The sequence below is a fragment of the Trachurus trachurus genome (assembly GCF_905171665.1).
Source record: "Trachurus trachurus genome assembly, chromosome: 16".
Classification (NCBI taxonomy): domain Eukaryota; kingdom Metazoa; phylum Chordata; class Actinopteri; order Carangiformes; family Carangidae; genus Trachurus; species Trachurus trachurus.
This window is the reverse complement of record NC_139902.1, coordinates 32,494,705-32,517,376: the sequence shown is the minus strand read 5'-3', so window position 1 is coordinate 32,517,376 and position 22,672 is coordinate 32,494,705. Positions and strand designations below refer to the sequence as shown.

At 41.8% G+C, this 22,672-nt stretch overlaps 2 protein-coding genes across 2 annotated transcripts; both read left to right on the top strand.

The window, feature by feature from the left end:
* Window positions 1-1,553: 1,553 nt before the first annotated feature.
* LOC310998674 (histidine N-acetyltransferase-like) lies at window positions 1,554-6,362 on the top strand. The gene is made up of 4 exons (XM_083988836.1): window positions 1,554-1,817; window positions 3,153-3,272; window positions 3,814-4,038; window positions 5,389-6,362. Exons 1-4 carry the CDS (start codon window positions 1,758-1,760, stop codon window positions 5,938-5,940), a joined length of 957 nt encoding a protein of 318 aa, XP_083844962.1. The 5' UTR covers window positions 1,554-1,757; the 3' UTR covers window positions 5,941-6,362.
* Window positions 6,363-8,742: 2,380 nt separating this feature from the next.
* On the top strand, window positions 8,743-21,922 carry slc39a3 (solute carrier family 39 member 3). The gene is made up of 5 exons (XM_083989350.1): window positions 8,743-8,876; window positions 10,555-10,791; window positions 13,082-13,212; window positions 17,876-18,190; window positions 20,480-21,922. Exons 2-5 carry the CDS (start codon window positions 10,617-10,619, stop codon window positions 20,852-20,854), a joined length of 996 nt encoding a protein of 331 aa, XP_083845476.1. The 5' UTR covers window positions 8,743-8,876; window positions 10,555-10,616; the 3' UTR covers window positions 20,855-21,922.
* The last annotated feature ends 750 nt before the right edge of the window (window positions 21,923-22,672 follow it).

Genomic DNA, 22,672 nt, shown 5'->3' with positions numbered 1-22,672 from the left:
CACTTGTTAATGGGTCCATTTTAGATAAATATATCGTTTTGTCTTTATGGTTATTTTGAGAGCAACATTTCCTAGTTTCCTGGTTTCCCGGACGCTGCCCAGTCATGGGAATAACGCCACCGGATCGCTAGTTGGCATCGTTTATGGTCGGAACTACGACGGTATCTGATCGTCTTCCAACCTACGACTTTCATTCTTCTTGCGCCAGTCCAAGAATTTCACCGTGCGCGCAGAGGCTCATGGGAAATGTAGTGAAAACACTTCGCTTTCCAAAACTCGTCGTTGTCCCTTTAAATATAAAATACTATCTGATTTGCTTTTAACATATGAGCGCTCTAGAACTCTGAGGTCTTCAGGCAGCGGCCTTTTAATTATTCCAAAATTTGCTATCAAAAGGCCTCATTTCATCATTACGTCCCACGCCTACGGAGCAGACTGCCTTTAGACTTGTATTGAGGAGAGCAGAGAATCTGGACATTTTTAAAAGCAAACTGAAGACCTACCTTTTTAGCCTGGCTTTTAACTGAATCTTATTGTTTTTATCGTTATAAAACATTTGATTTAATTTCTTTTCTTTTTAATTTATTTATCATCATTATCTTTTTTTATTCTATTTTAATTCATTCATTCTTATTTGTTCCTTGTTTTTATCATGTGAAGCACTTTGAGCTGCTGAGGGCATGAAAAGTGTTATACAAATAAAGCCTGATTGATTGATTGATTTATTGATTGATTTATTGATTGATTGATTGATTGATTGATTGATTGATTGATTGATTGATTGATTGATTGATTGATTGATTGATTGATTGATTGATTGATTGATCATCATGTTTATTCTGAGTCAGGTTTCCCCTCTCCAGTGATGCAGCTGCAGTACTGAGATAAAACCAGCAGGTGTCAGTGTTGACTGTCAGACGAGGGCTCGTTTCAGTTGATCTGCTCCAGTGGAAAGTTTTCTAAAGTGTATCTGTTTCTTCATTCACTTGTTACGTTGTGTTCTCTCAGTCTGGCACAGAACAGATCCATGTTGTGCATGTTTTGTTTTTTTCACATAGTGTCGTCTGACTCCTGTTTTTTCCGCCTGGTGCTGACCTTGGTGCACATTGTAGCTAGTCTGTTTCAGAGAGATAAGTTCACTGAGGGCGAGACGAGTACAACACAGTCTGTGATCTTTGTTCCTCTCCTTGCAGACTGAATATAGGACTCTCTGTGACTGTGAACCTTCTTTGGCAAAGAATAAAACTCTTAAGTGACAGCTGATCTCAAGATGTTTACATTCTTCCACAAACTCCCTGGTGGTCTCGTCACAGCTGCCGGCTCAGAAGTGTTAAAAACAAATGCCTTCATATGCTCAAGAATACTGGACACCTCAAAAACAAACCATCTCTTTCTGGAACCAAAAAAATCTCTTTGATATAATCCAATTTTAAAACACTGTAGCCTACTACAGTATTGTTGCTCTTGAACACAGCCCACTTCTTCTTTTTCTTTTTTTTCCCGTTTAATATCCAGCTGACTCTGCAGAGCGACTTCCTGAACTGGATCCAAAGGTCCAGACTGAGAAACTTTCACAATCTCAACTGCAAAGAAAAATTAACTTCGAGCAAACGTCTGTTCTGTGGAGCAGAGAGATCACAGGTGCATCAGAGGTTTTTAAAACAACTAGCACAGAGATCTGTGTGGAGGATCAGCTGGTCGACTGTTGAAGGGTCTGACACCAGATCAGCTGTTTGTTAGCAGAGAGCAGGTTCAGGATGTCTGCAGACGTCGGGGATGTGGAGTTCAGCTTCGCCGAGGAGAAGGACTCCCAACAGGTCACAGCATGTTTTTATACTTTTTATGAAGTTGTTGCATTGAAACGTATTTATTATGAATCTTTTTCAACTTAACTTCTGCTTTACAGGATTCAGAGTCAGAGCTTTTGTCTGTTTTACAGTGGTCGTAAAAACAAGACAATAAAAACATTAAGGTACAAACATACAAGGAGGACGTAAGAAAGAAGAGTTGAACAATACAAAGAGTTTTGCAAAGTGCAAATTAAGAATTGTGTAAATTGATTGCACTGATTGAATGAAGGAGCATTTATGTCTTTAGCTCTGGCCCCAGGGAGCCGGTATGTCAGGACTAACAACTCACTGACCTTTCTGTAACCTGTTCGGCATAGATCTTTGTGAACAGAAGCCACCGAACGCCAACTAATTTGCCAACTTAATTGCTTTGGGCAGAACGACTTGAGTAAAAAAAAGAGATAAACAAGACTTGATAAAAGATAGGTAAGAAGATAGATAATAAGTACTATATAAAGAGAGTAGTTTGGGCTGAAGGACAGAGATCTCACATTCGGCACCAGAGATTCTCTCAGATTCTGCGTTTTTTTTGACACTGTTGTGAAGTGAAGACTTGTCAGAGGTGGTCACTCATTTCATCAACACATTGATATACTACATAGTCATATTCGGCTCTACAACCAAACCCCATGTACTGGGTGCTCGGGCTCGGGAGTCATGTGGTAGAGTACATCAGATGTTGGCAAAGTCCAAAGTAGGGATCACTGCTTCAATCTTTAGCACATGGCATTCCCATTGTGTGTTTGCTTTATTGTGTGTTGTTAGCATGACATGCGAAACTTTAGCATTTTGACTGATCAAATACCTGCCATCATTGCTAATGTTAGCATTATAGCTCAGTTTACACTGCACTAAATACCGATGTTTTGAGTTACACTGCAAAAACTCAAAATCTTTCCAAGAATATTTGTCTTATTTCTTGTCAAAATGTTTCATTTCTAGTCAAAATGAATCTCTTTCCACTTAAAATAACTTGTTTTTAGATCGTTTTCCCTTGTTTCAAACTAATTTTCACTTGAAATAAGTAGAAAAATCTGCCAGTGAAAGGAAGTTTTTTGTGCTTGTAATAAGAAAGAAAAACTTGCTCCACTATCAGATTTTTCTACTTATTTAAAGTGAAAATATGCTTGAAAGAAGTAAAAAGTGTCTAAAAACAAGCTGCTTTTTAATGTGTCGAGTCTTATTTTGAGTATAATGAGATTTGTTTTGACTAGAAATAAGACAAATATGCTTGGTAAGATTTTGAGTTTTTGCATTGTAAAGCTGCCGTGTTGACATCTGTCGGTGTGTTTTGTGATGCAGGTCCTGAACATCTGCAGCAAAGAGGACTACAGCGGGCTGGACTACCTGCCCGCCTTCTTCCCCCGCTGGCTGCAGGAACCTGGACGCCTCATCTTCATCGCTAAGATCAAGGACAGAGTGGTGAGGACTGATGGGGTTAATGGACCACAATGTGTTGTCACTCCACTGGAGTCTTAAACAGGGGGTCTCGGCGTAGCAGTACATATAACGGTTGCAAATGGATACCAACTGTCTTCGTAACAAAAAGACACACCAAAAAACATCAAAATACCTCCATGCTGCTCGTATGTAATGTCCGTCTTGTATTGAAGCCCCGAAATGCGAAATTGTCCCGAAAAAAATTAAATAAGTCTATATTTCAAGCTTGTTTGTAGCGGAAGCTCCTCTTCCCGGTTCGGACGAACCTCCATGCTACGAGCAGCATGGAGGTATTTAGATGTTTTTTGGTGTGTCTTTTTGTTACGAAGACAGTTGGTATCCATTTGCAACCGTTATATGGACATGCACTGCTACGCCGAGACCCCCTGTAACTCAGAGAAGCCACGGAGGACTCTGAAACTTCTCCCAGCCCTTAGTCCACATGAGGGGGAGGAGATAATGAATGAAATTTCAATTTTGGGTGAACTATCCCTTTAACGCTGGTCTTTGTCTGCACCCGTAGGTGGCGATGGAGTCCGTCCTGTTTGTGGACGGCGGTCAGACGGTCGTGTTTCAGGGTTTCAGGTTGGTACCAGACCTGAGAGGCTCTGGGATCGCCGGCGCCCTCCAGAGGCACGTCAACGCCTACATCCGCCTCCACTACCCAGAAGTCTCTGCTGTCAGACTGACCCGAGGAGACCAGCCTTCAGCACAAGTCCTGGCCAAGTACAGGTTCATAGCTAAAGAGGTGTGTTACAGTTTGGTGGTGACTACATTGGCCCAATTCCAATCCGACCCCTCACGGACTCACTGACTTAGAGGCGCGTTCACGGGAAGTCCGTGAGTGTGTGAGGGCTGGTCCATTGTCAGATCATCAAGTCAGTGAGTCAGTGAATGAGCCCTTACTGCCCCCTTACCGTAAGTCAGCACCGATGCTGACTTTGGGTAGGGGAATTACCCACAGTTCATAGCGTTGTGAAGTCAAACACATGGGATGCCGTCGGAACGCGAGTGTAAAAAAAAGAAAGAAGTAAATTAACACACGTAGTCAGAGAGAGCTCCGCCGGTCTCTTTATTGTTAATGGACAGGAGCAACAACAAAAAAGAAAGAAAAAAAAAAAGAAGAAGTTTACTGTCAGTATTAACGTGCAGTTTGTGATTATTGATGATAATTTGATCAGATCTGATCCAGGAACATTTTGTTTTGAGTCCGTCCCCCTCACACACCTTGTGCGTGTTGAAAGCACGGTAAATTATCGATCCAAGACCGGAGTCAACAACATGTTGTTGTCAAGGTAACGTGTGGTGAGAGTGGGTAAGTGCTGTTCCATTCATGTTTACAGCATCTGGACCCTCACAGACTCTCACACTCTCACTGTCACTTAGAGCTGACGTCACTTAAGTCAGTGAAGGTTCAGGGCCTGAGTCTTTAGGGGGCGGATTGGAATTGGGGGATTGTGAGGACAGAATTTCTTCTCCCTAGGGAGATTTGGCGTCTAATCGGACTTCTGTCCTTATTGCAGTTTACATGCAGTTGAGAAAATCGAATAACTGACGGGAACGTGTTCTCCTCCTCAACACCAGGTGGCGATGATACAGCCCCTTCTCCGGTTGACCTGTTAGCCAGACGGCAGACTGGCATTTTTCGAACAACAGCGAGATGGTTAATCATACAGCTTTGTTCATCTCGTACATAATGTGCGCGTTACTTTTTGTGCAGATAAGGTGCACACCATCTCTGGTTGTCATGGTGATTTCGAGAGGCAGACAAGAACGCCGTAACGCTACGACAATAGCTTCTGCGACCGGCTTTCTTGGATGTTTTTGTTCCAGGGTCTTACGCCAGCGTGGGGGGATGTGTGGAGCATGCGCACATGCGTTGTCTAGTTAAACTCAGATTAAGGCGTATACATCGAAGTCCAATCGCGCTATCTGGGTGTCTTAATCAGAGTCAGAGAACTCTGATAATGCGCGTTTATATGCACTCAGTTGTCCAGTTATAGACGGATTAAGGAAATAATTTGGTTTTCTCAAGTGTCATGTAAACGTACTGACTGACAACTCAGAACTGAACTTCAGACTGTGTCGCCCCCTACAGGCCATCCTGTCTCTGTGCTGCGAGGCGTCCGACTTCGGCGCCTTCGTCTCTGAGCTCCGGTCCAGACTCCCTTCCCAGGCGGCTGGTTCCTCCCCGGTGACTCTGACCCAGCAGGAAGCGGAGACTCTGATCCTGACCGACCATGTGATCTCCAACCTGCTGCCCGGTAAAACCATCATCGCTGACTGGGAGCCTCTGAAGCCGATGAAGTCCAACATGGAGGTGCTGCGTCGCAGGTATCTGACCTGGATCGCAGACCGCGAGTCGGAGCCCTCGGTCATCAGTGTGTGCACCGCGCCGTACGCCGTCCCGTACCGCCACGACGCGCTACGCATCAACCTCAACATCTATGGTCGTAGTTTGTCTTCGGTCTGTGCCGTGTTCGTGGCTCAGCTTGAAGCTCTGCTGCCGAGCGTCCGGGGCTACCTGGTCTGCCACACCTACGTGGACCCTGCAGTCTGGTCGGGGTTACGCGAATTCTGCCAGAACAAGGCCAACGTGTCATTTTACAAGGACTACTGGGAGGAGGTCTTACTGGAGAAAGACCTCTGAAATGCCTTGGTCTTTGTAGAAATCCTCAGGGGTCCCAGGGATCTTAGGGCTCATCAGAAGTCCCTTAAGGAGTTGCATCCGGGTCATTGAGTAGTTTCAGGGGATCTTCAAGGGGGGCAACCGCCATTCCGACATCACACCAGTCCGACATAGGCCTTAATTGTAAAAATGGCAACACTTAATTTTCTATCAAATGTCCCATCATTCCAACAATTCTTGCATCCTATGGTCGGAATGAGGGTATTTCTTTCTTTTTTAAAACATCCTGCCTTTCCGACAATTCCATTAATAGCGTATTTTTCCCAAAAAAAGACTTTGCACTGGCTGGGTTTAGGCAATGAAGAAAGGAGTTGGTCAAGTTTAGTAAAAAAGAGCAGGTAGAGGCTAGACAGGCAGACTAGTCCCTGGCTGCGCTCTGCTGCGGAATTACACACAACCATGTGTATTCCTCTATCAGCATGTCTTAAAGAAGGGACTCACCTGTTGAGTAACGCACATTTCCTTATATAGAAAACCTTGTCGGAATGGTGGGACGTTTGCATGTCGGAATAGCGGTGTGTCGGAATGGTGGTAGTCTAAATGATGGGAAGTCGGAATGGTATGTTGTTGGGTTTTATATGTGGTATGACTTGTACCACAATATCCAAAGTTAGGGTTTTAGGGATTTGGGATGATCTTGGTGGGTCCAAGAGGGGCTTCATGAGGAGGGTTCAATGGTTATTCCAATGGCCTACTGGGGATTTCAGTGGTTCTTGGGGGGAATTTTAGGAATTTGGGAGTCATTTGTGGTGCTACTGGGAGACTTCCTGGGATCCTTGCAGTATTTAAAGAGAAGCTTGGGGTTCAGTGGGATGAGAGAGAGTTTTATTGGTTTCAGGGGGCGGTTAGTGGTATGTAGGAGATTGTTTGGCGTCTTTAAGCACTACCATAAGTTCAGGAACAGTCCTTTATTGATTTCCACAGGTGCTTCGTGGGCATTCCAGGTTTTTAAATGGGTTTCATGGATTCTTGTTGGTTCATGTACTGTACTAGTCTTCAATAAAGACTTTAAACCAAACCAAGTTGGGTCGATGGTGTCAAATCTCGATACTGAACATCAGGTGCATACTTTTTTCTTTTTTTTTTAACCAAATGTACATGTGAATTCTGTTTCATCACATGAGAAGATTTAGTGCTTGTGTCTGGAAGACAAGGTTCACAGTTTATGAGCTCACATGATGTTCATTTTCCTCAGATGTCCCTGTCAGCACTGTTTCCAATCTGTTGTACTGTGTCACAGAGAAACATAAAAATAAAGTCACAATAAAACTCGAGACACTTGAGTGGCCTCTTTTCTACTGGACTGGTGAACACAAAGATTTTTGGATACTACATTAAATAATCCACTATGGTTTCCGGTGCATTCAAAACAACTTTTAAGACTTGACATATTTTCTTGATTTTGATGGATTGTAAGGGTTTCAGGGTTCGGTGCAGGTCTTCAGTCGACCATGGACTTTGAGTTGGACCAGATGTACCTGTGAAGTCCTCTCCAGTTCCCTGATGATCTTGATTGGGGGGGTTTCCAGGAGCATTTTGAAGTTCTACTGAGAGTTTCGCTTCTTTTTCGAGCTGTTTCCTTTGGTCTGTCAAACACCTCTGGGGATTCGTAGGGAATTCACCTCAACTTGTTTCCAGAGTTCAGTGTTTAACTAAAAGAACACAAAGAGTTAAAGTCACAGCATCGTCACACACACTTCCTATTATACACTTGAGTTTACTTTGACGTTTGACGCCTCAAACTTGAGTTTTTCCACCAGAAACACTTCTCCATAGACATATAACAAAGATAAACACGGCCAACATCGTCATAACATTCACTGTGTTTGAATTATATGTGACAGTCGTTTGTGTTCAGTCCTTCACCGGAGACTCAGTCTGGAGCTGTGATGGAAACACAGAAACTATTCTAGGACCCTGGCAGCTGATCGTCCTCCTCAGGGCTGCAGCATCATCAAGTTACACACAAACACAACCGGAAACAACAGCTAGTGCACCATCAAAATAAAAGTCAGTATTTGCTATTTTCAATCAAGTAACTAAACTGTACACTGAACTAACACTGCATCATTTTTACACTTGTTCGATTACATTTTATTATTTACAGCAGCATTTTTCCTTTAAATGGGCCCACATTGTTTACTGATACATGCTAATTATGTTTTTAAAGGTGTTCAGAAATGGCAGTTTGTCCTGTTTGTCGCGCCTCCTTCTACGAGGGTTAGGCAGCGTGACGCATAATCCGTGCGGCTGCATTATCCAATGCAGAAAAAAACTGGAATTTACTGGAAAATAGAATTTTGCACAAAGTTTGGGCTCCGTCGTCTGATAGATGAGTTATTACACTAATTCTTATGACCCAGAGTGGAATCAAATTCATTTTTCTTTTCTGTACACCTTTAAGTAGCCTATTATGAGGTTTTTTTTATGCCTTTATGTGATAGGGTAGCTGTAGATACACGGGAAATGAGGAGACAGAGAGAATGCAGCAAATGTAAATAAAGCTAAATGATGCCCCTATATTGTTTATATTGAAAAAGTAGAGGTGGCATATAAACATGTAATAAACCTTTAACAAGCAATGCCAGACTTGTATAATCAAATTATTATAGAATTATAGAGAAGATTATAGAACGAAAACTTTTTTTTATTTTTAATATTTTGTAAACCGGAAGCTGTGTGTGTTATTGTGTTGAGCTTGACAGAGGCTCCATCATAAAGTGAGATCAGCTGATGGGAACTGACTCACCACTTCCCGGACAACATGTAGAGCTGCTCGAGCTGCTGTTTCCACCGAACAACAAACGTTGTGGAGTGGATTTTACTTCAGTAGATCCAGTAGAATCCGTTTCTACTCCTAGACCCGGACCTGGACCCGGACCCAGACCCAGAACCAGGTAGGACCGGATCAGGGTTAGTCCGAGCTGGGGTTTCCCCTCGGTGCCGAGCGGAAAGATAAAGAAGTTTTCAACGAAGTTTAAAAGAAAGAAAAAAACACGAGGGATGCGTGTGTGTGTGCGCGTAATGTAATAATTACAAAGTTATTATATGATTATGATTTTAGTTTTCTATGGAAACTATAATTAGATCAGATTAGCCGAACACATCTTTCCAGATAATGTTCATGCAATAATTAACATTTGGGAAAGAAGCTGTTTCCTTTTGACAATGATCAACTTTATTTATCTTTTATTAACTATTTACAAACTTATAATAGACTTAATAGCATGAAGCTTTCATGATATGTTTCATTGTTTAATCTTTGTCAGGAGATTTTATTCTCTCACTGAACCATGTGACACTGGTTATTATCAGAGAGTATCCAACATGGAAATAACAGCCAACAGTGAAATAAGGAGGAATAAAAGAACAAAGAAATGGAAAAAATATGATCAAATATGTAAATGAAAACAAAAAGACAGAGACTGTATGAAGAGTAAATAAAATATGAGAGAATTAATTTAAAAAAGGTTTACAGTGAACGTGGATCAATTAAAAACCTTCACTGTGAACAGGTGTAGAACCATCAGAGCTTCATAAAACAGTAAAATGAGAATAAAATCAATAATCTGGAAAACACCGAGTCAAAGGAAGAATTAAAAAGATGGTTTTATATTTACAATGAACTTATTTTAGCATCATTTAGTTTCACTTCTTCTCTTTGTGTTATTTTGAATATGTAAATTCAATGAGGAAACTCTCTGGTTTCACTGTCAAATAGAGTTTCACCTGTTTTTATCTTTAAAAACTAAAAACGACATGTTTGTTAGAAGCTGTTTTATGTTACACACAACAATATTACAACTTACACACTAACACTTGATTTTATTTAGTTTCCTCCTGTCTAAATATAGGCCTATTTTTTATGTTTTTTTGCGTCATTTGAACGTGTGTTTGAGTTTTATTGTGAAATGTAAAACGTCCTTGTTATCACTGATGTTTATTGTGTATTAGAGTTGAAACTATTGGTCAATTCATTGATTGGTCGATCGATGGACAGGAAACCAATCAGCAAAAAATAAGGTTTGGAAAGATGAGCAATTCAGAAAAATCTTTAGAAATTGTTTTACAAGCATGCATCAGATTTTTCCAAATATACACTTTGTATTCATGTTGGTTTTATGTCATTTGAAATTTGAACCTTTTTTTTTTTTTTTTTTAAACCAAACTAAGACTGAATGCCCCTGAAAATGTCAAATGGTATAACCACAAAAGAATGATAAATATTAGATATTTTAGTGGATTTAACCGTACTTATAAAAAATATACATAAAACATTAAATTGAAATAGATTATTTTGCTGTATTTCTATATTCAAATCTTAATGCATTTTGGCAACACTGAGCCGGACCTATTCTAAACATTGTGAAAAATAATGTCAAAGTGTTGCATTGCAAAAATGAATTACATTTATTCCACATTTGAGTCCAGATTTAGTTTCCTGTAGTTATATAGTCAGATTTTTATTTTTTGAATATACTGGTTACACTACTTGACAATGGGTTACATCCTGTCATTGACCCATAAAACATGAATCATCTGTGTCTTTATTGTTGTGTCTTGTGTGTGTGACAGACTGTGTGTCTCCATGGAGGGAGTCTGAGCCCGGACTCAGAGGAATCAGACCTGCGATCACCATGTCCCTGGCAGGCGGAGCGTCGTCCCCGGGGGGGCTGCAGGTGAACCCGGCCGACGTTCCCGCTCTGGAGATCAAACTGGGAGCGCTGGTGGTGCTGCTGTCCGTCACGCTGCTGTTCGGCTTCTCGCCGCTCTGCCTGGTCCGAGGCGCCGGGCGCTGCAGCGTGGACCCGGGTGAGGACTCACACACTGTCCTGTTAAAGGGACAGTTCAACATTTTAGTCAGATTCTCCTCTCACCATAATCCCTATAGCAGTACCCTATAGTCACAGCAGTAGGTTCATCACCTTTAATTATTGGTGCAAATACACAATCCAACAACTCCAAAACGCTCTGGTGGACAAGTTGTGATCTGCACATTCACCACGCTATGAAATAATCATGTAACTTTACTACACATGAAGTAAATACTCTGAACTACTTTCTCTTCTGAAATCCCTCCGTCCAGCAGCCGTGTCTGGAATGTAGTTCCGGCTGAATTTCCCTCTAAAACAACTCTGTGTGGTAACGTTGTGTTATTATCTCATAGCGTGGTGAATGTGCAGGTCACAACTTGTCCACCAGAGCGTTGTGGAGTTGTTGGATTGTGTGTTTGATGAGTTTGATGAGGGACAGGCAACCTGTACCGTTCACCTCCATTGTGTTCACTGAGCAGCTCACGTCTCTGCCCCGCTGATCTCAAAACAACATGCATCGATAACTAAAGGTGATGAACCTACTGCTATGACTATAGGGGTTATGGTGAGAGGAGGAGCTGACTAAAATGTTGAACTGTCCCTTTAAACTGAAGTGTAAAAAGTCTAAACACAAAAAGACTCTGATGACACCAGGTCCCAAATTTAAGAGTCACTGACGAGTGAGTCTTAAATGGCTCATTTGCATTTAAAGGGACAGACACAGAAAGCAGCCGTTCTGAACAGAAACCAGCCGTTCTGTTTGATCCTTGGGGGATTTGGACCAAAGCAGGTCACAGACGTTTCTTTAAGACACCTTGGAACTATTTTAATTTGTGGAAAAGGGGCAGAATACGTCTTCTTTAAAGCATCTACAAAGAACTTTCATTTTGTGTTGATTTTGGCGACCCCTGTGGACAAAAGCGGTAGTGTTTTGCATTTCCCATGAGCACTAGCGCGCATTGTAAAGACGTTTATCTGGCTCATGTGTGCTGTAAATCGTTTCGTCCGGTGGACCGACCCGACCACCGACCACTGCCTCCCGAAGGTAAAGAGCAGACACGTCCAAACTCATCCCACAAAGGGCCGTGTGGCTGCAGGTTTTCTTTCCAGCCCAATCAAGAGCACACACAGTTTGACCAATCAACTGTCTGAAGACTGAGACCAGTTGATTGAAGGGGTCTGGTCTGGTCTGGTGGAAAACCTGCAGCCACACGGCCCTTTGTGGAATGAGTTTGGACATGTCTGGTAAAGAGTTACACTATTTAGAAACAGTTTATCTTCCCACCGATGGCCTCATCTGCTGTTGGAGGTCAAACAGAGATATCAGCAGAAACCAGAGACTTTTCAGTTGAATCCAGTTAAAAGTTCTATACAAGGGGCTTTAAAGGATAATTACAGTTTTTTACAATCTGGATCTTATTTCTAGCTTAAAATCCGATCATTTCCTCCCCCAGATAACTTTGGTGTCATTACAAGTGGTTGTGATGAAATGAGCTCCAGCCGAGAGGCGTGTATATCCGTATAATGGAGTCTACAGGGCAGCAGAATGCAGCCTCTAAATAACACATTATCTGCAGAGAAACTCCTTCATTTCACCAATATTTAGTTCTGATAGGCTAGTGCTATTCCCCTCTGAGTCCGGGGTTAGCTGTTATCAACATCCGGGGTCTGTAGGTTGACCCACTGACACTGACCTGGGTGATGTCATCTCTGAGCGCCGCGCGGCTCATTCTGATAATAATCATTCTGCTTCGGCATTCGGGTCCATTTTTATCTCAACTAGCCGGAGCTTTAGTGAGTCCAGGTTGAGGAGAGGAAGCCTGTGGAAGCTGAACTTCATCCAGCTGCTCATTTTGTTCTGACAAGTTGGAAACACGCAGAAACAAACCATAGTATTAGCGGTGCTGTGCTGCGCGGCGCTCAGAGATGACATCATCCAGGTCAGAGGTCAGTAGGTCAACCTACAGACCCCGGATGTTGATAACAGCTAACCCCGGACTCAGAGGGGAATAGCACTAGCCTATCAGAACTAAATATTGGTGAAATGAAGGAGTTTCTCTGCAGATAATGTGTTATTTAGAGGCTGCATTCTGCTGCCCTGTAGACGGATACAGGAAACAGGAAGTGTTACTGCAAACAACCTCAACAGGAAATTAATAGCACGAACCAGAGACGTGATTAGACGTATTTACAAAAAAAAAGGGAGAATGAGACTAAAGAGCTGTTCTAGTCGTCCTGTACCAGATCTGGGCTGATCCCGGGTCTGATCCTGGTTCTTGTTGTTGCAGACGTGCGGCGCCGGCTGCTGAGTCTGATCAGCTGTTTTGCCGGCGGCGTCTTCCTGGCCACCTGCCTGCTGGACCTGCTGCCCGACTACCTGGAGGGGATCAACCAGGCCTTCAGCAACGCCGGCATCACAGTAAGACCACAACACAACACAACACAACACACCAGACTGTTGTAATAACGCACATACAGCAACAACAGTAACACCTGAGTCACTGTTCATATGTTGCACAACAATAAAGTGACACAAACTGTACACGGTGCTGCGTTCACTGACTCATAAAGTCGACTTTCAACAGAAAAAAGAAACTGTTAAACTGGAACTTTGGACGAAGTAAAGTGAGGAAATGTGAACAGAGACAGAGACGTCTGAGTTCACGGGTTAATGACTGATTAATTAATGTTAATTATATAACGACAATACAGTCAGTCCACAGGGTCACAGACTTTACAGGAACTTGCTCATTAACTAAAACTGTCAAATAAATCCAGTAGAACATATGAAACACTGAAATAAAGTTCAAGTGCCTCAAAACTGTCCCTGTTCTCCACCACTGAGCCGTCAGGTCACATGTAGGTTAATATCATTCAATAAACAAACAGATAAAACAAAATATGTGTTAGAAGCTTAATAGATTGTATGAATAGACAAACAAAGAATCTTCCTGTGTCACTACTCGTGACACTCGTCAGTGACTCTTAAATGTTCTCTTAAAACTCATTGTGTTTTCCTATTTTTTGAAATGTATCATAGTATTTCATTGCTACTTATGAAATACTGACTTAGCACTAGAAAATAAAACGACAAGCTAAGATGAAAGAGCACGCTAACAGCAGGCTAACGAGCTAAACTGTAACTTAAAGGTAAAGTTAGAAACATGAGAAACTCTGATGTGCTGTTAATGTTAGAAACTAGAAACTAGCTATTATTCTTTAACTAAACTTAACTTTAGAAACTAGCTCATATGAGTTAATGGAACTAGTTTACGTTAAAAAGTAGCTAATAGCTAAAGCCGGCCGTTAAATAATTAAGCTAACGTTAGAAAGTAGCTAATATCCGTTAAATAAACTCAAAGCTAGCGTTAGAAACTAACTAATATTAGTTAACTAAACTTAAAGCTAACATTGGAAACGACTTGATATTCTTTAACAAAACTTAAAGCTAATGGATAACCAAACCAACTTAAAATGAAAGTTAAGAACCTAAGAATTTTTCCTAACTAACCTAAACGTACTAACATTCGTTAGCTAAACTGTAACTTAATGCTTTTAGAAATTAGCAAATACTTTTTTTTCATCACAACAGAAACTGACTTTCTGTTGTTATATTTACAAGACTGATTCAAAAGTTTGATGAAACCATGTGTGTTGATAATGCGCCCTGGCTACTTGGCCAAGGGGATGTCCCTTTGGGTGACTGGTAAGCGCGCATGACTCTTTCCCGGGAGGTGTGGGTTCAATCCCCGCCCGGGCCCTCTTCACCTTGCCACATTCTGGTGTTGTTAGTGATACTTAGTAGTGATTCTTGCCGGTGATCGCGATGGGGGAAAAAAATTGCCAGGAGGGTTTGAAGTTGCCAAACCCTACAAGTTTGACAACACCGCGATCTTCAGCTACAAAAACCGGCCGAACTGATCCCAAACCAGCCCAATTTTTATCCACCCGCCCAAACCCATTTTTTCCCACAAGATAGATTACTGTACAATGTCTGTGACATGTTCACAACATTGTGTCAGAGAGAAAATAAAACTCATGAGGTCTCATGAGGTCAGCAAAGTGACTCAGTGATGTCATCAGTATCTACTGCTGCTAACAAGAAAAGGTTAAAGGTGCAACTTCTTAACTCATATTTATCATCGTAATCTGGGTATGTCTGTTTGATGTCTTTGTCTATTGTGAGTTATTGATCTGTCTTGTGATTGTATGTTATGCTTTGTTTGGTACTATGTATTGTCTCTGTCTATTCTGTGATGTATGTCTTGTCTTGTTTTCTATCATGATTTGACATATGTATGAATATGTAATACGTTAGTATTACGTTTGAGGCTCCCGCCATGAGCTTTAAATAGCTTCTTGGGAGACCTGGCGCTTCACACATCTGCTTCTGTTCTTTTCTTTTCTGCTCTGTCTACTAATGTCATGTGTGTTGTGCGAAATAAATACTGAAAAAAAAAAATTAGCTAACATGAGCTAATAGAAGCTACTGGTCATAGATATGGTGATATTTATTAATTGTGATGCAGCTTTTATTTTCTGGGACGACTCGTCTGGTTTCATGTTGAGTAGGGTAGGAGCTCCAAACTTCTATTAGTTTATGAAAACTGTTATTTTATTTTACGCCTCCTGTTTATTATGATTCAAATCATTAATGTAGCCCAGAGTATAAATATTTCTGAGGCCACTCTGACGCCTCCAGCAGCAACATTTCAGATATTATCAAAGAATCCAGCTCAGGAAAAGAGAAAACAGTCTGTTTCACAACTTTTATGACTTTGACCACAAAAATGAAGCAACACAGTTGTGACTGTGTTCAACCAAAAATGGTGACAGTTATTTTTAACCTCTCCTCCAAAAAGAAAAAAAGTGAAATTATCCAGGAGGAAAGCAAAGAATAAAGACAAAACTATAATTTCATGAAGCTCTTAAATCTTAACCATCCAACTTGATGTCAGCCTCATGGTGGCGCTACAGGATCTGATGGTCGACCATCGCTGTGGCAACCGGGCTAAAAATGTGATTTAATGTGAGAGGAGGGCGACTGAAGGTCAGCGTGCTGCTGGGAAACCTCTGTGTGTGTGTGTGTGTGTGTGTGTGTGTGTGTGTGTGTGTGTGTGTGTGTGTGTGTGTGTGTGTGTGTGTGTGTGTGTGTGTGTGTGTGTGTGTGTGTGTGTGCAGGGAGAGGCCTGCTTAACGGGAATCGCTCTGCTCCCTCCCAAAACAAACGGTTGGACGAAACCTCCACAAGCAAAAGTTAAAGATTACTGTAACACTGTGTGTGTGTGTGTGTGTGTGTGTGTGTGTGTGTGTGTGTGTGTGTGTGTGTGTGTGTGTGTGTGTGTGTGTGTGTGTGTGTGTGTGTGTGTGTGTGTGTGTGTGTTCCTCTCCCTCCCTTTTCTTCTTCCCGCACTTCCTGCCTCGCACCGCACGGTGGTTAATGTGTTTTCTTGCTGCCTTCCTCAGGAGGTCGTAAATTCAGCCTGTCAGACACTAGAGGGCTTTTAATTTGAAAAACAAGCAACCCCGACAGGATTTATGAAGCTTTTAATCTGTTGTTTATCCAGGAATCATTCAGCATTTTAAATGTTCCTTCATCAGTAGACACATGGGTCCATGCATTATCAGTTTAATATTGAACATTCACTGTTCTGTAGTTTTGTCTCATTCCTGTGTTTGGATATAAAGTAGGCTATAAATAAATAAATAAAACAGAGTTGTAGTTCTTTCTGAAGCCTGTGGTTTTCCGTGCAGAGGCTGTGAATATTTTCACCAACAAGTCGACACATGATGAAGATGAAACCGTCCTTATCTCAGATCTCAGTCTCCACATCCGCTGGTTTTCTCTCTCCTCAGCAGTTTGTCGCCCTGACGACGGCAGATCGAACGCTTAAACTCACAAACTCACGTTACACATCGGAAATGAAGGAAGAGTGAGATAACACAGCAGAGTAAACACATGAAGATGTAGTGATACGACACGTATTTATGTCGTTACATTCAGGATGATGTTGTTTTCACAAGATAAATTCATAACAAGTCCAAATGAGTTCATGGTTTTTACTTAAAACATCTGTATTAGGTTTTTTTTATGTTGTGATCATGTGTGTTTACAATATATTAAATCAAATATATATTTTATTTATTTATGCAAGTTTATTCAAACATCAAACATAAAAACTGTCTGTTTTATAGACAGTTAAATACAGAGACTGCTTGATGAAAAACTGTCTCTGAAGGCAACGCGCATCAGCGGTTTTGCATGAATTTGCCTCTAAAACAACTCTGTGTGGTAACGTTGTGTTATTATCTCATAGCGTGGTGAATGTGCAGCTCACAACTTGTCCACCAGAGCGTTGTGGAGTTGTTGGATTGTGTATTTGATGAGTTTGATGAAGGGAAACCAAGAAATCCCATAATGAGCCGCTGTCAGAGCGCTGTCAGAGCTGTAAGCGCGTCTGGTGGACACGGCCCCTAAAGGTAACGAACCTACTGCTGTGACTATAGGGGTTATGGCAATGGGCCAATTTGACAAAATGTTGAACTATCCCTTAAAATGGATAGCTCACCCAAAATTGATGCTCGTATGTAATGTCCATCTTGTATTGAAGCCCCGAAATGCGAAATTGTCCCAAAAAAAATTAAATAAGTCTATATTTCAAGCTTGTTTGTAGCGGAAGCTCCTCTTCCTGGTCCGTCCAAATCTCGCGCGACAAGCTTGAAAAATTGACTTATTTAATTTTTTTCGGGACAATTTCGCATTTCAGGGCTTCAATACAAGACGGACATTACATACGAGCAGCATGGAGGTATTTGGATGTTTTTTGGTGTGTCTTTTTGTTACGAAGACAGTTGGTATCCCTTTGCAACCGTTATATGGACATGCACTGCTACGCCGAGACCCCCTGTAACTCAGAGAAGCCACGGAGGACTCTGAAACTTCTCCCCCCCTGAGGGGGAGTAGATAATGAATGAAATTTGAATTTTGGGTGAACTATCCCTTTAAGTTTAAAGTTTAAATATATATTGTCATATATATTTCTATAAATGTAATGTGTGTGCATATGCTTGGTGTTCCTCAGCTCCAGTTCCCGCTGCCTGAGTTCATCGTGGCCATGGGGTTCTTCCTGGTCCTGGTTCTGGAGCAGGTGGTTCTGGCCTTCAAGGACCAGGCGTCCTCGTTCCCGGAGGAACGTCGCTCTCTGCTGGTCGACTCCAGCGTCCAGGGCGCCGACCGGCCCGGACCTCACCACCACCACCAGCACCATCAGCACCACGAGGCGGAGGGTGGCCACTTCCACGTGGACTTCAGCTCCCAGTCGGCGCTGCGAGCCTTCATCCTGGTCTTCTCGCTGTCGCTGCACTCGGTGTTCGAGGGCTTGGCGGTCGGGCTGCAGGTACGGAGATACATACGTGTCTTTATTATTCAATCAGAAGAAAAGTTGATTTAAACAAAAAAGATATTTTCAATCAAAACAAACTTCTTTTCAATCAAAAAAAAGGATTTGAATGCAAAAACATATTTAAGACCCACAAAATTGCATTTGAACCCTTTTTTTCTTTGATTGAAAATAGCTTTTTTGTTTAAATCAACTTTTTTTGGATTGAATAATAAAGACACAAATATCCTACCCATAATATGGCCTAAATGCAAAAAATCCCCCCAAAAATATTTTCAATCAAATAATAACTCACCTCAATCAAAAAAATAAACTTTTCAATCAAAGAAAAAAAGGGTTCAAATGCAATTTTGTGGGTCTTAAATATTTTTGTGCATTCAAACCCTTTTTTTTCTTTGATTGAAATGTTTTGCTTTTGATTGAAGTGAAGTTTGTTCTGATTGAAAATAGTTTTTTTTGTTTAAAGGGATACACCAACATATTTTTTTACGTGTCTTGCCTCACTCCCGAGTCCATGACCAGCAGATAGACACCATCCTTTCGACTGTGCGTGCAGTAACAAGGGAGATAGAGCCGTATCGCCCATAATTAGCTTAGCTCAAACGCTGGAAGTGTATGGGTAGTGTTAGCCTGCCTCCACCTAAAGTCGCTAATTAGCTTAGCTCAAACACTGGAAGTGTATCGGTAGTGTTAGCCTGCCTCCACCTAAAGTCGCTAATTAGCTTAGCTCAAACACTGGAAGTGTATAGGTAGTGTTAGCCTGCCTCCACCTAAAGTCATCAGAGAAACTCTTCAGCAACTCTAAACGGAAACCGGCGGGCCGATCTTCGTCTCAGAGCTGACAAAACTCTCCGGTAAGGCATCTTGAGCGGTCAAATGCCGCTAACGGGACGAGATCGGTCAAAACGGAGGGTTCAAGCTAAGACGGTTTATTTTGGTTCAAGCTAGCTACATCGAGGGTAGGTTAGCTTCCTATTTCAAAGTAAAAGCACAAATTCTATCGTCATGGTTTTCTGTATGTAAAGGGCAATGGGGGTTTTATTTTGTGAAAGTAACCGGAGCTAGCTTGAGTAGCGCCGAATTCGTCTGAACTAAATTGTAAACAGCTGGTATTTAGACAAATTAACGACACACTGCTGATCTAAACGGCTACTTTCTCACCTAAAAATGTTTGAAATGTGGATAAAGTGATATATTTACAGAGTTTAGAGCTAAAATGAAATCAGCTTCTGACTGCTGATTTCGGCTCGGGTCGGAGGCAGGCTAACACTACCTATAGAGAGCCGAAGCGGAAGCAGGAAGTAACGGCCCCATGGGTCCTATTCGAAAAAAGTCTCCATAGAAATGAACGGGACTCCAAGATTTATTTCGTGATCCGTTTGAATTGTGCCATGACAAAAAAATATGTCCTCTACCTAAAACATCACGTTTCATGAAGAGAAATCAGCAGTTTGTCGTAAAACGGCAACAGAAGAATGTATTTTGTGTGAAGACGCTCTACGGACTACAGATCTGGTGTCCCACAAAAAATACGTCACCAACTGACACGGGAAAGGGCGGCATTTGGTGACGTCACCTACGCGACCTGTTGTCTTTCTGGTTACGGATTGTTCGGAATTTTATTTTACAATAGTTTTACAACAAACTGCTGATTTCTCGGCATGAAACGTGATGTTTTAAACAGGTAGAGGTCATATTTTTCTGTCATGGCACAATTCAAACGGATCACGAAATAAATCTTGGAGTCCCGTTCATTTCTATGGAGACTTTTTTCGAATTGAGGACCCATGGGGCCGTTACTTCCTGCTTCCGCTTCGGCACTCAATACACTTCCAACATTTGAGCTAAGCTAATTCTTCCAGCGTTTGAGCTAAGCTAATTAGCGACTTTAGGTAGGAGGCAGGCTAACACTACCATACACTTCCAGCGTTTGAGCTAAGCTAATTAGCGACTTTAGGTGGAGGCAGGCTAACACTACCCATACACTTCCAGTGTTTGAGCTAAGCTAATTAGCGACTTTAGGTGGAGGCAGGCTAACACTACCCATACACTTCCAGTGTTTGAGCTAAGCTAATTAGCGACTTTAGGTGGAGGCAGGCTAACACTACCTATACACTTCCAGTGTTTGAGCTAAGCTAATTACGGGCGATACGGCTCTATCTCCCTTGTTACTGCACGCACAGTCGAAAGGATGGTGTCTATCTGCTGGTCATGGACTCGGGAGTGAGGCAAGACATGAAAAATTTCGGATATCGGATTTAATAATAAAGTCTGTCCGTATTGCAGGAGGAGGGCAAGGCCGTGCTGGAGATCTGCCTGGCGCTGCTGATCCACAAGAGCGTCATCTCCTTCAGCCTGTCCTTCAAGCTGTGCCAGAGCCGCCTGCGGCGCTCGGTGGTGGCCGGCTGCCTGCTGCTGTTCGCCGCCATGTCGCCGCTGGGCATCGGGCTGGGCATCGCGCTGACGGAGACCAAGGCGCTGCCGCAGCACCAGCTGGCCCGCGCCACGCTGGAGGGCCTGGCCACCGGCACCTTCATCTACATCACCTTCATGGAGATCCTGCCCCACGAGCTCAGCTCCCCGCGCCACCGCATCCCCAAGGTCGCCATGCTGCTGCTGGGCTTCGCCGTGGTCACCGGCGTGCTCTTCATCAAACTGTAGCGGCTGAAAGGGGGAACAGACATCTCAAACGTTTCCATGAACAACTACGACATCGTCATTGTCAAATAACTCAATATCTTACCAAGAATATTTGTCTTATTTCTAGTTAAAATGTCATTTCTAGTCAAAACTAATCTCCTTATACCTAAAATAAGACTCATCACATAAAAATGTGCTTGTTTTTAGACACTTTTTACTTCTTTCAAGCAGATTTTCACTTGAAATAAGTAGAAAAATAGTGGTGCAAGTTTTTCTTTCTTATTACAAACACAAAAAACATATTTTTCTACTTATTTCAATTGAAAATTAGTTTGAAACAAGTGAAAATTATCTGAAAACAAGTTCATTTTATGGTGATGAGTCTTATATTAAGTGGAAAAGATTAGTTTTGACTAGAAATTAGACACATATTCTTGGGAAGATTTTGAGTTTTTGCAGTGTGTGAATCGCACAGTTTCTATTGTGACATATTTTATCAAAGCGTCTCAGTTTTTTCTGTTTTACAGTAGTCAACACTCACGATTTTCATTATTTAAACGTCTTACAGTTGTTTTCTTTAATAACTGATCAGTGTTCAGTGAATAAAACTTCATTATTTCCTGAGTTATATAAACATATAAACACTTAGATGTTTTCTGTCAACACAACTAAAGCTGCATGATGCGTTCACTGAACTTGAAAACTGACAATTTGTTGAATATTCACTTTGATTTTAGACAAATCAGTCAAATAATCAAATAATCAATTAGTAACTTCAGTCGGGGCCAAAAAACAATTGTTTTGTTTTTCTTAGACCACTTCCTGTCTTTTATTTTGAAGGGTTTGATCCATGAGATGATCTAAAAATCCATCTCAATGTAGTTTTCTCTTTCAGCTTCTCTCTGGAGCTCTAGTAACAACAGGTCGGTGTCAGCCAATCAGAAGAGAGGAGGAGGATCTGAGCCTCTCTTCTGATTGGCCGACTGTTTTCTAAAGTTATCCAATAAAAAAATGGAGTAGATTTCAGAGTAAAACACTCAGAGAAACTAAATCCTGCAAAGTTGTAGGATGGATGGTGTTGTCCAGGTGGTGAGGAGGCGGGGCTTATGGTGCGTTCCAGGCAGGCTTTTTAACCCGTAAGTCACGACTTCAGGTCACCAGTTACGAGTTTGTAGCGTTCCAGGCGAGTTACGAGTTACGAACTGGGAACTGGGAGTAGATCGATCTAGTCCGAGTTCACAGGTGGGAAGTTACGAGTTTGACTGTACGTTCTAACGGTTAACCATAGGAACAGGTCGGAAAAACACGAGTTACGGGTTGCCTGGAACGCACCATTAGTTGTGACATTACAACGTGACAGGAAGTCCTGACGGCTGGTTTTAAGGCTCAGTTTCTCGAGGCTTCGATTATATTTCACTTTATTTCATCTCCACATTTAGTTGTTGTTGTTTTTTTAAACTATTTTTCCATTAAAGGTTAATTAACACTACTTTAGAATGACACGGTACTAGAACGTGACAGTTATAGGCTATGTGTGTGTATAAGATGAATTAAATAAGTTAATAATTGACATTGTTGAATTTAAAGCTCCTGAGACACCAAAGTGACGTCGTCAAACATCTTGTCCAAAGATCTGAGTGTGAGAGAGAGAGATATTGTGTGTTTTTTTGATTTTATGATGTGTAATGAAATGTAGAACATCAGATATGTGGTGTTTGTGGAAACGGCTCGTTAGCCGCCACTAATCCTGTCGACAAACATGTCACATGATCAAAGATGTGACGTTTCCAGCAGCAGAAGTCTGTTTTTTTTTTTCTTCTTTTCTGTCTTTGTGCAGAA